We start from the raw sequence: 12300 nt of genomic DNA, 5'->3' as shown, positions 1-12300 counted from the left end.
TCTGGAAGGTCGGCGTGAATTTACTGTAAGTGTCGAACACTCTGCAAAGAAGTGCAAAAAAAATAAAGTTCACCCTTGTTTTTTTTTAAAATTTATTTATTTTTTATGAATGGAAACGGGGCATTCAGAAGTTCTCTTGTCTCTTTTTATTTTCTTCCGACTTGTACTTACGTCTCAAGAAATATATTTTGCAGCTTTGACAGAAGCATTTCCTTTGCAAGTTCAATCTGTTTTGATGCTTTGCTTCAGCTAAACCTTTGACATGAATCAGGCCTTGTTTTTGTAAGTCACTCCTCTCCATTAATCCAGAAGGGACACATGGTTGAGTGGCTTGTGAGACCATAAGTCGGAAGAGATAACTGTAGCCTATTTGTTCAAGATTTGGCAGAAATGTATTTATGTTTTCCCGAGGCGGTTAAATCCTTTAGGACTCGCGGTCCATATGAGCTCGAGCAGCACTCAGCCAACGCTGGGACGTGTTTGTGGTCCTAAATCAGATCCTACAGAGGAGAAACAGTGAGCGTCTCTGTTCTGATTTCCTAGTAGCTGTGGAGTGAGATACGGGCCAGCTGACAACAGCCAAAAAGACTGCGGTTGCATTTTCTCCACAGACATAAACAATGACACTTCCAATTTCCTGTGCGTGCTGTGGACCAGGAAAGGACATCCACAGAGAGAAAGGGAAAACTCTCAGTTTATGGGTGAAGGAAAGAGGGTTTCGTTGCTTTTATGCTGCTTTTACGCTGAAATTTTATTTTATTTTTTACTTATACAGCTATATGTATTTTTTTGAGAGAGAAAAAAAGAGAGTTAAAGATTTTTGGCTTTAGAAATGATAGCGGCCCAGATGTTGTACCTGCAGCTGAGATACATCTGTAAGCAAAGTGATGGATGCCAGGGGGAGTTACCTGTGTCAGGATAATGAACTTCTTGTTTACCATATGTGTGAAATGCACTGAAGGAATGTGACTCCTGTGCGTACGTGCGTGCGTGTGTATGCATGCATGCATGCATTGGGAGAGGCCATGTGTACATACCCTTTCCATTGTTTTTACTGCGAGCAGAGCGCCCATTTGTCCTGAGCCGCAGTCTGTGCTCTGTGTACTTTTGAGGTCTGTCGCAGGTATAGGGTTTGGTTGCATTTCCTCCCCCTCTTTGCACTCCCTCGAGCTCCTGTTTCTCCTCCGCGTCTGCTCTGCTCAGTAATTCAGGGTTTTGTTTAGTTTTTGATGGGGGGTTAGTCGGAGGCCCGGCGCTGTGCGACCAGCGGCGCAGGCCTCCTAACACCATCACAGGGTGTTTCGGCCTGCTTCACTTCACCAGATCTGAGAGCCCAGACCCGAGCCAATTAAGAGCCGGGAGAATAGGCTGCTGTCCGTCTCGCTGAGAACCGCCCCCTCTCATCTCTTTGATGTCTTGCACGCTACACATAACCAGAGCCAGAACACTTCACCCTCTCTGTGCAGGCAGTGAACGACAGGGCTTACCCAATTATTACAATCTGGTTTCAAGATTTTGGGTAATCATTGAGAAGATGACAAATTGCCTCTATCTCGTTTCATCTGCCTCTGATCTCACTGTTTTAGACTCTGGTTTGATCCTGATAGGTCAGGATTCACATGCTTTTTTTTCCACTTGCAAGTGTGAATAAAGCTGTTTTTTCATTATCACTCAGTTATAATCTGTCATGCAAATTAAAAGATTTTTAGATTTTTATGGTTTGACTGCTGTTACTTTTAAATGTTACTAAAAGAAGAAAAACAAACAGGAAAAGTCACTAAATGATACATGTCTACTTCATCCTAAAGACTCTTAATCCCTCTTCAGGTGATGTTTCATTGTCTGTTACACTATGATGGGGGGAAACACAGTGAGTTTAATGTTTTTGGCCTACAAATGCTAAAAGATGTGGAGCACCATCTGAATATTGTGGTCAGCCACAGAAACACAATTTCACTGTTAACAAAACAACTTTATCACGTGGCCCCCTTTTTTATAAGACTCTCAGTTGACAGTGATGCAGTGCACATTATTGCACAGACAACAATAAAGTTGCAGAAAGAAAGGCAGAAGACAAAAAGCAGGTAAATGAGCAAAATATATTAAGTATAAAGCATTTAAAGAACAACAAAAGCAGCCAAAAATCAGTAGAGTGGGGACATTCGATTGTGAAAAGAAGATTATGTAGTGCTTTGGAGCTATAATGTTATTTTATCATGAGTCTACAAAGGATTTAAGCTGATTTCTATCTCACTATATTTTAATGGTGTCTAAAACCAACCAGACTAACGTTTTCCTTCAACATCTTTTTAATTCTCGTTTCTGTTCACTGGTTTTGCCTGAAGATGCTCTCAGTGTCATCATAAAAAGCAAAGAAGAGAAAAAGATGATCTGAAAGTGAGCGTTCACATTTACTGACTTAAATGTGAGCTGTTACATATGAGGAAATATATGATACATTATAATTGCATATTTTCTTGCATCCTCAGGACCTCCACGGGTGTCTGACAAAGTTGAGCACAGACAGACGGCCCGGGTGGGCAGTGCCATCAAGCTGCCATGTCCGGTGGAAGGAGACCCTCCACCCCTCAAAATGTGGACCAAAGACGCACGCAACATCCACAGTGGCTGGATACGCTTCCGCATCCTCCGCATGGGCCTGAAGATCAAAGAGGTGGAGACGGATGATGCGGGGACCTACATCTGCAAAGCAACAAACGGCTTTGGTAGCGTTAACGTCAACTACACCCTCATCGTCATTGGTGAGTGCGGACGGAGTTCGGTTTGGATAACCTGCCCCTCGGCAGGCTCACGAGATGAGATCATTGGCTCGCAGAAAAATGTGTCATTCTTGTTAATGCAGCAACTATAAAACATGAAGTCCCCTGTCTCTCAACTAAAACCAGAAACAGCGGCAGTGAGTCAGTCCCTGATTTGTACTGTCGGGCCTCATCGGTTCCGCTGTGGTGTTTAGGGGCCAGATTTGTAGCTTTTCCCGGCAGTCAGAAATCTCACCTCAGTTTAAATGTTAAACGAAAGCATCGCTCACAGAGGTCAAGGTCTAAAACAAGTAGATTTATGGAGGTTTAGTGGCTGATCCTCTCATCTGTTCTATGTGTTGCTGCCTCTACCTCTGTCTGCCCAAAGTCAACAGCGGCACGGGATATTGTTTCATACTACTTCATCCTCTGTGACTCAATTGGATCTCCAGCTCTTCCTTTTCCTTAGGCCACACTCTTTAGAGGAAGGAGGTCTGCAGCCTCACAATAAGAAACACATTCAGTGTAAAAGTTTGTCTCCAGCCTCTCCCGCAGCTCTTGTAAGAGCACAATCTGACCGAGTGTGTTACTCTTTTGCACACTTTTGAACACAGTGCATTTCCTCTGCGCTACAGCAGCACATGATGAATGAGCGGAGTGGAGCGTGAAGGCTGTGTTTATTCTAATTACTCTAAGATGCCTAATTTGGGCCAGAGTCTGTGCGCTCTCGCAGGAGGAGTTACAGTCTGGTCTTGTGACAGGCGTGCTTCAGATGAAGAAGAGCCATAATCAGGCACAAGCAGAAAACACAAATCACTTCAGAAAACGGCCCTTATTGCAGTAAAGCATGCGCATGAGTGGGGAATAGATGAGACCAAAGTTTATTTTAGGGTCTCCCTCTGTCTGTTGCTGGTGAGTTGAAAATGAGGGTGTCTGTTGAATGGGCTAAAATGAAAGGTTGGAGACTGGGACACGGAGCCAGCTATAATGGTTTGTAGTATAGTTGTGCTGTATAGTATCAAAGTCAGACGTGGCTATGGCTGCATGTGTAGTTAAAGGACATTCCTGTGAACTTTTTATAGTGAGTGTAAAGAATTTGTTAAAGATGGAGCTGGCAGTCTTGGTAGTGAAAATACAGAGTTCTAGATGTTTTAGATGACGTGTGAGCACTCACTGTAGCTAGGCATACACTCACCAGTCACTTTATTAGGTAATATTGTCAGAAATTTCACTACTAGGATTTTTCCACAAAACCATCTCTAAGGTTTACAGAAAAGAAGCATAAGAAGACAAATGTGACATGCCTTGTTGTCGGAGGTCAGAGTTAGAAGGCCAGAGTGCTTCGGTTCAAATAACCACTAGTTTCAACCACAGTATGTAGAAGAGTAGCAGAAGAGCACACCAGGTGCCCCTCCTGTCAGCTAAGAACAGGAAACTGATGCTAAATTCAGACAAACTCACAAAATTGGACTATATAAGACTAGAAAAACTTATTCAGATACATTCAGATGGGAGGCACGACATCACCCTGCCTTGTATCGACAGTATTGTTCCTGGCCATGTCCATTCCTTTGTGACCACAGAGTATCCATCTTTAATGGGTGCTTGCAGAAGGATAATGTGCCTGTGCCCTCAGATCATCTCAAAATTTTTGAACATGACAGTAAGTTCACTCTACTCAAATTGCCTCCTCAGTCACCAGATCTCAGTCCAGTAGAGCACCTTTAGGAGGGGTGAAACATGAAATTCACATCATGGATGTGCAGCTGGCAAATCTGCAGCAGCTGTGTGATGCTTTTGTGTCAACATGTACCAAAAACTCTGAGGACTGTTCTGTGAATCTGTGCCGTGAAAGCAAAAGGGGTTCTAACCCAGTAATAACAAGACGTATCTAATAAAATGGCCATTGAATGTATGTGTAGGTGAAAGCAGTGATAGAAGCTTGAGGTCCAGTTGAGGTTCAAGTACTGAAATGTAGTAATTGTAGCAGAAGCTGACCTGGGACTGTGAGTTAAAGTGGAAGCAGGTAGTTGGGTCCTTATATGTTTGGATGTGGGTGTCGGGTTTTCCCCTGAAATCAGAAACATGTTTGCCGGGTAATCTAACTACTTAAAGTAAGTTAGGCAAGTAATTTAATGAATCGTCTATGTTGAAAAGGTCTTTTCGCAGCATGTTCAAACTGTTTTGTTAGTAAATAAACATTTATTATGAAACTTTCCAGCCTGCACTTCCAGGAATTCTGTCAGTTTGTGTCTGGAAATTCAGAAAAAACAATTATCAAGTACTTTTTGTATTCCTTAAAGATTTGTGAAAAAGCAAGGAGTATTATTTAGGGGATTGTACTTTATCATTTTCATCGAAACTTGACAAATATAAACTAGTTGTGACATTTTTAGATCTCTTTCCAAGTTGAGAAAAAGCTTAACTAAACAACCAAATAAGTATTAAAAAAGAAAAAGAAAAAAAGGAGCTCCGAAACTTTCCAGACCGATGTTTTCTTTGAACATGTGAGATGACCGATTTTTGAAAATGAAGTATTTATCCAGAGTGGAGCCAGAGGTTATTTGGGCTATATTTTTATTTAAATATTGATTTAAAGTTGGGAGATAAAGACACGCAGGCATACACACTCTCACACACTCTCACACACAGTTAACCGATTAATCTCACTGATAAATAACTTTCTCCCTGAGGATAATTTGTGTGGTTTGACTTTCTGCTGTGGCTCCGCTGAGTGAGAAGACAAATGAACAGTTAGATGTTGCTGGCATGAAGCTGGCACTGATTGCTTTGAGATCAGAGATTGCTTTGAGTAGAGCATGCATTGCCCTACTCCTCTTTGAGACTTCTTTAAAAAAAATCCTTTGCAAGTCTAATCTTAAGTCTTTCTTGGAAGCATATTTCCATGAGATTGTTATCAGAAGTCTGTTGACCCTTTATGGAGTTACCTGGAGACTTTCTGGCCTGACTCTTAATCCTGAACTGGCTTGTTCCATTTCCTACTTATCCTCGGGTGCTGGTGGCAATGAGTGCATAACAAATGGACTCTGCATTTCTCAAGAGCACCCCCTCCTCTGTTTCAGCTCTCTTGTCTATCATCCCATTACTCGCTGGCAGGCCATCGCCGCAGCGTTTGTTTTTATAGGTAATTGTTCCATCAGGGGTGCATTTTCATTCGGGTTGCCACAAAGATTATGGGAGCCTCATTGTCAAAATACTTGCAGGACTGAAGTCAGATTAATACAGCCAAATAGTCTGCAATTATCATGAGCAACACTTTCCAGTAACACTGAATCACCTAATTGTGTACGGTTTTTAATTTAGCTGCATGCTGTAAAACCTGCTGTCCGTGTGTGTGTGTGTGTTTAGGGGATAAATTATGGTGCTTAAAGAGATCAGAGAACATAGTTTATTTATTTGAAATTCTGTAAATGAGGGGTAGCGGGCTCCAAGCACAACTGAAGTATCCATCATGTGCGTGTATTATTTTTACTGGAGCGAACATGTTAAGAGGAGCAACTGCATTCAGTTATAGTGCCGGTCAGGGGAGGAGGGTCAGCTAAATCCTGGCAGCTGTTCAAGTTCAGCATGGAGAGCATAACTCCTAAGACATCGCTTGGGACCCGGCAGAGAGGCCGAGCAGAAGAAAAACAGTAAGATAAAGATTGTGGAGTGAGACTGGAAGTGCGAGAGTGAGAGGTTTTGCGGGCTGATCCGTGGAGGCGGGGTGGAGGGGGTTCCACTGAGGCTGGAGAGATATCCCTCTTCCCATCTGCCAGCGGACAGCGTGTCCTCCCAAGAGCTATCTGAAGAATCTGGTCAGTCAGTGCAACATGGCGCCTCCTCAATCCCTCCAGCTGGCTGTTTGGGCCCTGTTTGGGGTGGTCTCCTGACAACTGGCCCCCATCACCTCCTAGCACCCCTGCCAGGATAGACCGATGCATGCAGCAGTCTCATCCTCAGCTGCTCGGGCTACAGCAAGGCTTCACGAGGATTAATATGGGATTGTCTGATTAGCATTTAGAGGATTGCATGTTAATGTTTATGTCTGTGCAGATTAAATATTACAGGATTAGCGCTCCTTATTTTAGGGTGAAAATGTTGGCTCGCATTGTTCATTTTTCTCCTCTCTCTAGAGATGTTGTCAGGCTGGATAAACTGCCATGTGTCTCACTGATCACATGTGAGAGCTGTTTGGAGATTTCCAGAGTGTGATGCAAGGCCACTGAGCATAACTTTCCCTGGACATTAGTGTCCCCAACAACATCTGGAGCTCATTGTGACCCCAAATCATCCAGGCCTTTTCCTGTGGTTCAGCTGGCACAGGAGGCCAGTGTATCGTGACCTGTTTCCTGCGGCTGGATTTGTGAATGAAGTGGGAGGGAATGGCGTCAGACCCCAAACACTGTAGCTAGATCATGAATGAATGGGAGCTGTGTGGAAAAAGATTGACTGTATTTTAGCCAGCTTAGTCTGAGTCTCACTGGAGCACTGTCCCATTTGCGCGAAGAATTTGTGACTTCACACAGAGAGCACTGATTCCATAGTGTGTAACAGCTTTTACTAACCTTCCTGGACACAAAAATGCTCATTTATAGAGGAGGCTTCTTAAGCACTTCTCCTTTACTGATTTTATTTTTCAGATTTCCAAAAATAACATTCATATGGCAGCCAGGAGATGTCCTACATCACCCCTGTCTGCAGTCCAGTGAGCCAACATTGTGCAAGGACAATAGTGGCAAGGGATAGCTTTAACAGGACAGACTTATAAAGGGCACCATTGTTCCCTGAAATTGCCAAAAAGTAGAGAGGAAATAGATTAAAGAGAAAAAAGTCAGAAAGAAAACCCCGGCAGTGTGGGACCATGTTCTGTTTGGATTGGGAGGTTCAGGAACCAGGAGGAATGTGGAGAGTCCGAGTGAGCAACAGAGAAATATTTCTTCCACTGGAGGCTGTTTTTTAAAGGAATGGGTTATTATAGTTGGCCAGTTAAACCCCTTCAAATAGCCATGACATCATGGCTGGGCTTGGTGCTGCAGGGGACAAACAAAGGAGGGTTTGTACCCAGAGAACCCCAGAGAGCTTTGAGGGTTTCGGGGGGACTCAGAGGGAGGCAGAATGAGGAGGTTAGAAGTCACATCTGGTCTCTTTACCTGACCCAATCAAACCCTGAGAGGGAATCGAGTGTGCCAAACTGCATCTGAAAAAAAATCCCAACGTGAGGCTGCCCTGAAACGGGAATCAAAACGAGTCTTAGAAGGTAATAAACTGGCTGGGAGATTTTCCTATGGGATCGCTGTTAAAACATACTGGTGCTGCTAAATGACAAAAAAATAATCCTTTTTTCCCAAAATGCTGCACATACGCTGGTTTCTTTTTTCGTTTTTTACCGTGAGGATGTTTTGTGCAATTGCACCTCATTAATATCGCAAAAATAAATCATTCAATTGAAGCACTTCTTCAATAATAACCTGCTTAATGTCCATCTGCACTCATTGGTAAATATTGGCAAGAAACTTGATCTGCTTCATTAATTCATCACTGCTTAACTCGAAAAGTGAATACGCATTACAAACCCATCGATTAGGTTTCACTCATTATATTTCCTCTAAGCCCCTGTCTCAGCTCAGCTGTATGATGTCAGCCAATGACATAAACTCCACAGCTGTCTCCTGGAAGCGAGCTTATATAAACTGGTCATATTACTTCCAAACGCTGCACAGTATGACCTGAGCATGCAACACTCTCAGAAGAGCCTGTCGATAAATGCTGAATTGAATTGGTGAGAGCCAGGAACAGTTTTCTTGCCTTGTTTTTGTATCCGGTCACCGCTACTGCAAAATGACTATAACAGAATAGAAGAGGGGGATTGTAATGGAAGGATTTAAAATGAGCCTGTCATCTGAAATGTCAGTGTGTACCGGATGTTGTATTCATGCACCCAAAACAGTAAATGTGCAATAATTGTTACTTATTCATATTCTTCTATACTGTAGTGAGGACCTTAATGTCTCACTCAGCCTTTTGTTGACTTATTTGAGTTTTTCTGCTGTGTTAACAGATGATTCGGGTTCCGATAAAACTGGATTGAGGGCACCTGATGGAGCCGAGCTTGGTGGTGAAAAATTTGGTAAGACTTCTGTGCATGCTCTCGACTTTGCAGCTGGAAATTCAAGGACTAATTGAGTTCTTTTGAATGCTTTATTGCATGTACTGCAAGTCATATTTACTTTTACAGCTGTGGGCAAACCTATGTGTAATAGTCACTGTGCAAAAATCTTGAGCCACCCCTCATTTCTTTAGATTTCTCTTCCAAGGAGTCAGACTTTCTTGTAAGTGTTTAACGTGGTCTTGGGCAACAGTTTTCCAGGCTTTCAGGAGCTGATGCAGAGTTTTTCTCCTTCTACGTGACCAGTTTTTGCTGGACCACTCACCACTGGCCTATGAATCATCTGATCATAAAAATGTACCTAACTCAAGGGATGAACCAGCGCTGTGTCCACACATAACAGACAGCATAGCAAAAAAAAAAGTAAAAATTTTAAATCGTCCTTTGTTACTAGTAGACTGTTGCAAAAACATATCATTTGTTTCCATTTCTTTATTTGAATTAGCAAAAAATGACAAACACATTTTGATGGCCGTAAAATTGTAGTTTTGAACCAACAAGGTAATTCCTAAAAACTCATTAGCTGAAAGCCTTGAATGGTGGGCAGGTCTTGTTGATTATTTGAATTTTTTTGGTTCAAAACATCATTGGTGCAACCGTGAGTTCAGCCTGTATAACATGGTGGAGGCTCTGTCATGGTTTGGGGCTGCACTTCAGTCAATGGTGTTGGGGATCGTGTCAAAATTGTTGGAATTACGAACACAGAAAAGTGTTGGCAGATTTTGATCCCCCATGCAATACTATCTGGAAAGCATCCGAAAGGCTTCATTTTTCAGCATGACATTGATCCCAAGCACACTTGCAGCGCAGTAAAACTATACTTAGCTAGAAAATAATACACTGTGGAACACTATCAGTCATGAGCTGGCCTTCACTGAGCCAAAGACTGATGAAGCAGTGTGCGATCATCTTGACAGAGAACAGAACAAAAGGCATCCATCTTCCAAAGAAGAGCTTTGAATTTCCTTCGGAAAGCCTGGAGAACTATTCCTGACTTAAAGAAATTACAAGAAAGCAGTTTTTTGCTGTTTTTGTCTTATATGCTGTTTTTCCATGTAAGTTTTGCACGTGCCAATACATATTTTCCCAGCAAAATGTAAAGAAGCTCCTCAATTTATTCACTTTCCTAAATTGGTTATTTTTGCTTTATCCCCCTTTACTAAATATCTTTTGATTAGCTGTCGCTCATTAAGAGACTCTCCTGTGATCACAGCCAGAACTGTGTGCCCGAGCACGCAGGAAATCTACTCTCACTGACTAAAAAACTGACTAAAAGTAAGCAGTCTGAAGCCTCAACCTTTGGCTCACAGGGATTACTTACATGTTTGTCTAAGTCTAAGTCATCAGTAATGACCAAGAACCCCAGCCCTGAACACTGTCCTTCTTGGAGACAAGAAAAAAAGTCCTTTTTTGTTAAATATCTTTATAGTTTTTGATGCATGTTGGTTAGAATTATTATTATTATTATTATTATTTTACTTTTGACTGCTAAGACTCGGGAGAATAATTTTTAAAAAAGAGCAAATACTACATATTCATATAGCACAGGGTTAGGAGTCAGAGTCATTCCTCCAGACCTCTGAGGGTTAATACAAACTTCCACCATCATAAAAGTATGTGTAGGTCAGGAAATAAGGAAATTTTTTAGAAACTCTATAGATATCAATAGAAACATAAAACCTCACTTGAGAAATGTAGAAAAAAGGTAAATTATACTATCTACTCAAAGTAACCAGCTTGTACTTTCCTCCAAAGTGCGTCCCCGCTTCACTCAACCTACAAAGATGAGGAAGAGAGTGATAGCTCGCCCAGTGGGCAGCTCAGTGCGGCTCAAGTGCGCAGCCAGTGGAAACCCTCGACCGGACATCGTGTGGCTGAAGGACGACCGGCCGCTGACGGAGCAGGAGGTCGGCGAGGGCCGTCAGAAGAAGTGGACTCTGAGTCTGAAGAATCTGATGCCAGAGCACAGCGGCAAATACACCTGCAGGGTCTCCAATTGTGCCGGGGAGATCAACGCCACGTACAAAGTTGAGGTCATACGTGAGTATCCCGCAGAGAGCTGAGCTGTACACATACCGAGCACGCTCACCTGGAATTATTAGGGCTAACAGATGAGGCCGAGCAAATTATTTTAAATGGTTACTGCTGTTTGTGCGTCTCATGTTTGTGATTTTATGTACATCGCTGCAGGAAATTCAGACAGCCTAATCACTGTTTCAGGTCTGATTATGACCAAGGAAAAACATGCCGTATCCATATTCTTCCTGCATGGATGAATGTGTAATCATGTATATGAGAAGAATACTAAGAACGCAAGTTTGAGAGTGGGGGCTTGTGCCTTGGTGTTTGTACAGAGGGGAGAGAGCTCAGCTTAGAGACCATCCACCCAATCTGGAGCTGATTAAAGCCCAGCTGTCTGCCAGACCCAGTGCCCCCCCCCCTTTTCCCATGAGAAATGTGTGCTGTACAACCAGGAGCAAAGAAAGAGAGGAAACTAATCACACATACTTCTTGTGTTACATGTGGTATTCTTCCCTCAATGTCAATTATAAGTTCTAAGCCTGAGGGTAATAACAGCGTGGAGGACTAAGACCTCCTCTGTCCGCAGAGGAGCTGTCATGTCAAAAGATGTCTGTGTGCATCTTGACAAGTTGGGTTTTGTTTTGTTTTTCTCTGTATGTTCACTCAGAGAGGACAAACTCCAAACCTGTCCTGACAGGCACCCACCCGGTCAACACAACGGTGGACTACGGCGGCACCACGTCCTTCCAGTGCAAAGTGAGGAGCGACGTTAAGCCGGTCATTCAGTGGCTCAAACGCGTGGAGACCAACGAGGAGAGCCGCTACAACTCCACGATCGAGGTGGGGGACCATAGGTTTGTGGTGCTCCCCACGGGTGAGGTGTGGTCGAGGCCCGACGGCTCCTACCTCAACAAGCTGCTCATTAGCCGCGCCAAGGAGGACGACGCCGGCATGTACATCTGCTTAGGCGCCAACACCATGGGCTACAGCTTCCGCAGTGCCTTCCTCAGTGTGCTGCCAGGTGAGGCTCGAGGAATGTCTGTCTGCAGTGTTACAGTAAACTGTAGAAAAGCTTGGATAAAGCCCAGTGCTATCAACCTATCAATCGAATTACATATACAAAAATGTTGTGTTTTTTTCTTTATGTATCTGCATTAGTGCAAATAGTATATGCATGCATAAATCAGGAAAAGGTACCTTTGGAGGCATCAGTATGTTTTGAACTAATTAGGCTATTTTTCCCATCAATTAATTATTAATCATTCAGTAAAAATGTAGCATTTTTAAACTTTAATTCATGCCTTTTCCTCTCTTGTTCTGTTTTATGAGTTTAAATCAAACATATGTTTT

General features: G+C 42.9%; 1 protein-coding gene across 2 annotated transcripts in view; it reads left to right on the top strand.

Moving 5' to 3' along the window:
* The window catches only part of LOC102309461 (fibroblast growth factor receptor-like 1), a 33822-nt gene that overhangs the window by 19088 nt on the left and 2434 nt on the right, over positions 1 to 12300 (top strand). Inside the window, exons 3-7 of one of the 2 annotated variants that reach the window (XM_042218198.1) lie at positions 2346 to 2397; positions 2490 to 2762; positions 8821 to 8889; positions 10684 to 10968; positions 11618 to 11971. In XM_042218198.1, the coding sequence (XP_042074132.1) occupies positions 2594 to 2762; positions 8821 to 8889; positions 10684 to 10968; positions 11618 to 11971 (877 nt within the window). In that variant the 5' untranslated portion in view covers positions 2346 to 2397; positions 2490 to 2593. The remainder of the gene's footprint in view (positions 1 to 2345; positions 2398 to 2489; positions 2763 to 8820; positions 8890 to 10683; positions 10969 to 11617; positions 11972 to 12300) is intronic. The other variant, XM_005916690.3, reaches the window with a different exon arrangement.

Source organism: Haplochromis burtoni, unplaced genomic scaffold, assembly GCF_018398535.1.
Source record: "Haplochromis burtoni strain Fernald_Lab_line unplaced genomic scaffold, NCSU_Asbu1 Contig_16, whole genome shotgun sequence".
In the NCBI taxonomy this organism is placed as follows: Eukaryota; Metazoa; Chordata; class Actinopteri; order Cichliformes; family Cichlidae; genus Haplochromis; species Haplochromis burtoni.
The sequence above is the reverse complement of the archived record's forward strand: the minus strand, read 5'-3'. Positions and strand labels throughout refer to the sequence as shown.